Genomic DNA, 7208 nt, shown 5'->3' with positions numbered 1-7208 from the left:
AGCAAGGAAAGTTTGTAGTTGCTTATTTTGTCGTCTTCTCAGCTCGAGAGGCCAGTTTCCCTGTGACAACAATGTTATGTGCCGAGGAGCTCGCCAAATGCAGGTCTGTCAGGTCTGGGTTGCTGGAGGCAAAAAACACTGAGAAGGCTTTGGGTAATAACCAATATTCTCCCTCTGAACATGTTCCAAGGTTAAAATTTCACTGTTTCTCAAATCTTCATCTTTTTCCAGAAATACACAAGAAGTTGTAAATATGCTTTTGTGCTTACTGGACTTTATATTTTTGTACTAAAAGTGACTTTATTGCAGTCGCTGAAATGCAAAAGTGTTTAAAAACAGACCGAATTTAACCTGGTTAGGGCAAAGTTTTCCGAGTTGGGCAGACTTGGCTTTAAACTGATCTGAAACGCAACACTATTACCCCCGCTCTCCCCACCCTCCACCCACCTCGCAAGTTACTTCATCTGTATAACTGGGGTGTACTTTGTGGAATCTGCCAGGTGCGGTGTGGGGAGGAATGGATTAAATGTGCTTGTGGGGTGTCTTTAGCAGTACCAGGCCCCAAGCTTTGGCGTGGGACCAGGTGGGTAAATGAAGTCAGCATCTGTGGTTGGAAAGGAATTCAGGGATTTTTTTAAAAGAAAATGAGCTACAGGCAAGATTGCTTTAAAATATGTGCAAATTTGCAAAATGGAAGTAAACCCCCCAGCACAATTTTTATTAATTCATAAAATAATGTGAGGAAATACTCAATTCAACAAAACTGCTTGTAGGTAATTAATTCTCTAGGAGCCCAAGATTAGATCTTGAGGATTTTTTTCAAATAAAATAAATATAAAGAAGGATCATTGCTACCTTGAAATTAATTTTTTAAAGATTTATTTGTTTAAGCATACAGAACTGGGGTACAGGCCAGAGGTGCAGGAGTGGTGCTAGGATTCAGAGACAGAGTGAGGAGCAAAACAGTCTGACTGACCAAGTACATTGCTGAGGGGAGCAGCGGGTGGGGCAGGAGAGGTCTGCTGCGCCATGTGGGTCACCTCCGGGGCAGGGATCGAACTCATGTTGAAGTGGCTTTAGCTTCTTAGTGCTGTGCTTTAACCCGCTGCGCCACCAGGGAGGGCCCCAAAATTAATTTGTTTAATGTTTAACACAAAATAAAAATGCTTGGAGGATCATAAAAGACAATAAAAAGTTGCCAAACCATCCCCATTATTGGAAAACATTTTTCTATCCCTTAGTAAGAGTTTGGATAAATAGACCAAAAAAAAATGCATATATGTCAGCCACCTGCAAGATATAAAAGTCACCAACCACTCGGGTTGGTGGACAGGCTAAGCAGCTGGGTTCTGGTGACCATGTCATAATATTTATGCATATGGAAACATCAGGTTGTAATATACATTAAATATACACAATTTTTATTAAAAGGGGAGAAAACATTCCTCAGCTCCCCCCTTCACTTTACCAATTAAACCATGTTGTTCAAAGAAGTTCCACAGGCACCTAATCACCCCCAATAGTCATGGGCCATCTGGCCTCTGCCCCCACCTCCCCACAACCACTGCCTCAGCCCAAGTTGCCACTGTTAACCACGCTATAAACTCCTACTTTCTGAATCTGGGGTAGTGTCTCCACCATCAAAGCTAAAAGGTAGTGACAGGCTGGAAGAAATATTTGCAACCTGTGTCACCATGCAAAGATCAGCGTCCGGCAGATACAGAATATCTAAGGAATTCCTATAAAGATACAGAAGATCAAAGTCACGTGACCCAATACTTAGGCCAAAACAATTCATAAAGAAGCCCAAGATTTCCCTTTATTAGCAATGAAGGGAAATGTAAATTAAAACCACCAGAAGATAAAATCTCATATTCATTTGCAAAAAACAAAAACATCTGACAATACACCTGTGTTGATGAGTCCGCGGGGCAGCAGAACATTAGACAGGGACCATGCAGCCAGGCTGCTCCAGACAGGTTCTCAGGCCCGAAAGTTGTGAGCCACGGTGTGAAAAGTATTGCACAAGCCACCCATTACACACACGTGAAAATGAAACAAGAAGCCAGCAACACTAATTACCTTTCTGTGTGCAATGGAATTCTTTATTTTCTAGTCATTCTATTTCACAACTGACCAAATTGTTTTCACTACCCCCTAGTGGGTGGCAAACCCAAGTTTGAAAAGCATTCCTTCCAGAAACATGCACTTGTGAATGAAGAAACGTGCAGGACCACTGGGGGTGATGTTTTTATTTCTCTTAGAAGGAGGTGAATAAATGAACTGGGTGGATCCGTGTGAGGGATGACTAAGCAGTGGTTAAAATGAGTGCTAGATAGGCATTAAAGGTGGCCCAAAACAGTGCCAAATGGAAAAGAAAAGTTACCGAGTGGACTATAAAATGAAACAATTTATAGAAAGCTTTTCAGGTCCATTGACAATAGTATATGTTGTTCTTGATGCCTGCTCTCCCTAGTAAGAATATAAAAACAAAACCTAGGTAGTCCTCACCCATTCAAGGTGGTAGCTGCTACCCTGAGGCAGCAGATGGAGGAGGAAGGAAGTCAAAGGGAATGTCAGTTTCATCTGCAATGAAATTACTTTCAGTACTTTGAAGCAATCATGACAAAGTGCTAGCACCTGTTCATCCTGGGTGGCGAATACCTGAAGGCTGAGAACACGCCAGTCGAGAAAAGAGCTGAAGGAAGAGCCATGTGTACCCTCCATCCCCTCCCCACCAAAAAAGCAGTGCAGAGGCCCTGAGGCAACCATGACATGTTCATATCAGCAGAGGCCATGATAATGGAATGAGGACAGAACCAGAGAAGTTAGCCATGAGTTTGACAGGAATTTGGATTTCAGGTTTTAAGCCAGAGGGCAAATTCATCAAATGAAAACTGTGAAAACATCATTTGGGTTGGGCATGTCTTGTTAACTCTCAAAACAGAGTGATGAGACAGTGCTCTTCTATTAATTAACTAGATGGGCTGCTGCCCAACTCACAAATCTGTTAATCAAGCCCATTAGAGCACTTTAAAAAAGCTGAGTGACGAATAAATACATGGAGGTTATTAAACTAATCTCTTCTTATGTATGTGTTTGAAATTTTCCATACAGTGTTTTAAAATAATAATACTACCTCTGGCTACTGTGAAGAAAATGGCCGAAGAGAGGAGTCTGTGGATGCCAGTGAGGAGGCCATTACAGAATCTGGGTGACGGAGGTGGATGGCACCAGGTGGCACAGGTGGAGGGGGATGCCACAGGATTTGCTGAGGGACAGAATATGGGGTGGGGGGCCCTGACTGCACAGTGGTTCAGGACTGGTTCGGGGCATCTGCCCAGATGGGAAGCCCGGAAGGGGTCTTGCAATGCAGAGCCAGGGTGCTAGGTTTGGTGTGTTGCCAGGAAGAGGCTTGTGGCCTTACAGGGAAACATCAGGTACAAGGTCCAGAGTTCAGAGGAGAGTCAGACCAGGAGTCACCCACTGGGGAATCATGGACATATAAATAGTATTTAAAACCACAGGACTAGATGAAATCACCTAGGAAGTGGGTGTGGATGGAGAAAAGAGGGCCCATGGCGAGCCCTGGGGCTCCACTTAGAGAGAGAGGAGGCGGAGCGGGAGGCCACCAAGAAGACAGGAAGGTGCAGTGTCCAGGGCAGGAGTAGAACCAGAGGAAGGGAAGTCGCTGTCCTGTCCCCATGGCCTAGCGGCTCCCGCTGTGCAGCCCGCAGCTGCTCTGGGTTGTAGCTGTTTTCCTGAGCTTGCTGTGGACCTGGTCTCCTCTCCCCACTGCTACGATCTGGCCTGTCCCCTTCTTCCTGCTGGAGCACAGTGAGGCAACAGACTTGAGGACAAGTCTCCTATGCAGAAGGTGGCAGCGAAGGAGGATAACAAGAACCCGTGTCCCTGATGGCATAACCAAGCCCTAGATTACACTATCCAGTCTCTGCTTCCTTTAGAAGCCTCCGAATTTCTCTGTTTAGGCCACTGAAATGCCCGCGTCCTGTTATTTGTAGATGATCACAAAGGTCTCACAACGTGATGACTGTACCCCTGTGGGCTGAGGCAGATTTAGGTTTAGATCTTGGCTGGTAGCTGCTGAAACCTAGATTTCTGCCTTTTCATCTAGTTCCCAAAACTGCCCTTGCCATGGGCGCTGTATTAATAAAGGGAAATGATAATAGCCATTGGAATAGGCGAGCCCTGAAATCTCAGTGGCTCGACACAATGAAAGTTTATGACTGGTCTGTTACTGTCCAGCGCGGGTCGGTGGGGAGGGCACTGCTCCATGCGATCATTGAGGGTCCACACACCGTCATCTTGTAGCCCTGCTCTCCTCTGAGTGCTTGGAGCCCACTCCAAGGGGGTCCCGTAGGAAGTATTTATGATTTAGATCTGTGGCCCATACTCATGGCCACACCTACATCAAGTGGGAATGGGACCTGTAGTCTGACACCAGTAGAGGCAACCTCGGTGGCAGCCACCAAAAACCACCACGTCCTGAAACTCAGTGCTCACTACTTAAGCCTCATTTACTCCACCTCTCAGCACTCTGGAGCAGAATTGGCCATCGCCCACCTTTTGCAGACTCTCTGTTCTTGGCACCCTTACCAACTTCCTCTGGGATTTCTCCACTACTCTAGGTAATCCGCTTCTGCCCTGCAGTATAGGAGGTCCCCGAGCTGGAGGCTCAGTCCTCTTCTCTTCCCTTTCTCCTCCCACCTGAGCCATTCTTACTCGCACCAGTTACTCCAGTCACCACTCGTCTCACCCATGACCATGACCATGAGTCGCATCTCTAGCCTCATCTCTCCTGAGCTCAAGATTTTCGCATCAGACAGCTTCCTGACATCTTCACACAGACGCTGCATACCCAACATCCCCCAACAGCTCATATGCCTCTTCACCCCAAACCTACTTGTCTCCTGGGCTTCCCTGCTGTTACTGCAGTTGCTACAGAAGCCTGACACCACTCCATGCCATGGACTCTCAATCATTAAGGTCCTGTTTCTTCTAGTTCCTAAGCAGCTGCTTAAAAAAGACAACAGGGCCACAATGGAGTCACTTGTGCTGAGCCCACATCACCGAGCTGAGAGTTCATACCTAACTTAATTGTAGTTTCAACCCCTCCCAGGAATATAATCTTAACCAGTTGATCTGGAATTACCTGCTCAACACTAGGGAGATGAGGTGCCTGATAAACCCTTTTGTCCCCCAAAGAAAGGTGACCTGGCCAAAAACAATGGAATCACTTCAACAATCCAATCTCTTCCTTAGCTCACTATCTTCCATGTACAGAAGCGTTCCATTTTTGTACAGCTCTTCTGAGCCCCTTTCTACTTGCTAGATGGAATACTGCCCAAGGCATAAATCAATGAATAAGGCCAATTAACTATGTACATTACTCAGTTTTGTTTTTTAGCACCTTTCTGAAATGCATCCACAACTCTCCACAGCCGTGTCACCTCTCCTCAGCTCATGCTGCCATAACCTCCTGCTGGGTCAACAACCACAACTTCCCAAACCTCTTCCGTAGATGGGCTCTTAGGGCCGGTACTTTGGAAACAAACTGCACAGAAATCACCCAGAGTTTGTTAAAATGCATATTTCTGGACCCCACCCTCACTCCACCATTGCCCCCTCCTCTCTTCCTTCTCCCCACTTCCCACTTCCCCACTCCCAGCCCTGATTCTGATTCTGTGGGTCTGGGGTAGGGTCAAGATTTTGCGAGTCAAATAACTTCCCTTAGAGTCTCCCAGGGGAGCAAGCCAAGCTAAGGTGCTGAGGCTGACACTACGAAGATACAAAATACACTTTTCCCCACACCCCCACATTCTCCAAAAGGGAGGATGCTAATCGCAGCCACGTATAAAGTTATAAAAAACAGAATAAAATTGAACATTCAACTCCTTGGTAGCATTTCGCCACATTTCACGTGCTCAACGGCCACAGGTGTCAAGTGGCTACCAAATTGAACACTTCCATCACCGCCAAGTTTCCTTTTGGACAGCACTGCCTAGACCTTGGTGAGCACCTTAAATATGAAGGCTGTCTGAGGTCCCTCTCTGGCCCTTAAGAATTCCGAGGCTCCCACAATCTAAATGCTTGAAGGAGCCATAAAGAGCATCCAGCGCCAGGAGGGTACCGACACCGTCTTAAAACAGCGCGGCGTGGAAGTGTCTTCGGGTGTCTTCCGGGTTTGGAGGGTCAAGAACCTTGAGTTCATTGGCTGGCAGAAGGGCGGGCCGTCGTTGTTTTCGTTTGATTGGGTAGTTTGTCCAGAGGCAAGCCAATCAGCGAGGGGTGGGCGGGGCCAGACTTCCGGCGTCCAGCCGCACGGGCGTTCAGGCTGACGGTGAGTTCTGACCCTCCGCTGTTCCGCCTAGCGGGAGGTGGGAAGCAGGTCCCTCCGCCAGGAGGAATACTCTTCCCCAGCCCTGTCGCCAGCCGTCAGTCTCGCCCTCTCTGTGCTCAGTGCTCTGGGCTGTAAAATGGAATTGTGCGGGTGACCTGGCAGGCCTCCTCCTGACAGGCATGGAATGGGCGGGCTGGTGGGTAGGGAGAGGGCAAGGGGACAGGGGACACTGAGCAGGACCGAGGACTGAAGGCTGTGTCCTCACAGGAGGATGGCTCAGGAAGACAGCTGGAGCCTGCCCACGGTGCGGGCCCGGGTTGGGGCGTCCCATGGCATCACCGACCTGACTCAAAAGCTCCTCTTCTATGACCGCTGGGCTCTGGAATATGACCAGGTAAACCTGTCCAGTTAATCACCTCAGTCTCCCTCTGCTTGGCCAGCCTCAATTTTCCTATCTGTGAAGTGTGGATAGCTAAACCTGGTCATTTCAGAAGTCCTGTCACCTGCAGTGAGTGGACCCAGCACCCCCCACCTGCCCACCCACACCTGCCCACCCACAGCAACCCTGCCCTCTCACCAGCCCCATGGCTCCAGATTGGCAGGCCCTCAAGGTCAAGGGTCAAGACCTCCACTCTAGGGCTGCAGGCCAGGCAGAGACTGCTTAGGGGAGTCCTATTGATGAGCCACTACGGAACAGAGTTCCCCAGCCTTGGCCCCTTAGCAGTGGAAACCACCCCATGCCAGCTTCTCCTCTCAGCCCCAACACACACACACACACACACACACACACATACACACACACACACCTGGCTGACTCCTCAATCTCTCTCACACACACACACACACC

At 48.2% G+C, this 7208-nt stretch overlaps 1 protein-coding gene across 1 annotated transcript in view; it reads left to right on the top strand.

Moving 5' to 3' along the window:
- The first annotated feature begins 6314 nt into the window (after window positions 1–6314).
- The window catches only part of WBSCR27 (Williams Beuren syndrome chromosome region 27), a 4353-nt gene continuing 3459 nt past the window's right edge, over window positions 6315–7208 (top strand). Inside the window, exons 1-2 of the mRNA XM_004688030.2 lie at window positions 6315–6361; window positions 6629–6755. Coding sequence (XP_004688087.1) covers window positions 6633–6755 — 123 coding nt within the window. The 5' untranslated portion in view covers window positions 6315–6361; window positions 6629–6632. The remainder of the gene's footprint in view (window positions 6362–6628; window positions 6756–7208) is intronic.

The sequence above is a fragment of the Condylura cristata genome, unplaced genomic scaffold (genome assembly GCF_000260355.1).
Source record: "Condylura cristata isolate star-nosed mole 26May11 unplaced genomic scaffold, ConCri1.0 scaffold00024, whole genome shotgun sequence".
Lineage (NCBI taxonomy): Eukaryota > Metazoa > Chordata > Mammalia > Eulipotyphla > Talpidae > Condylura > Condylura cristata.
Note: the sequence above shows the minus strand (reverse complement) of the source record. Positions and strands in the feature narration are given on the sequence as shown.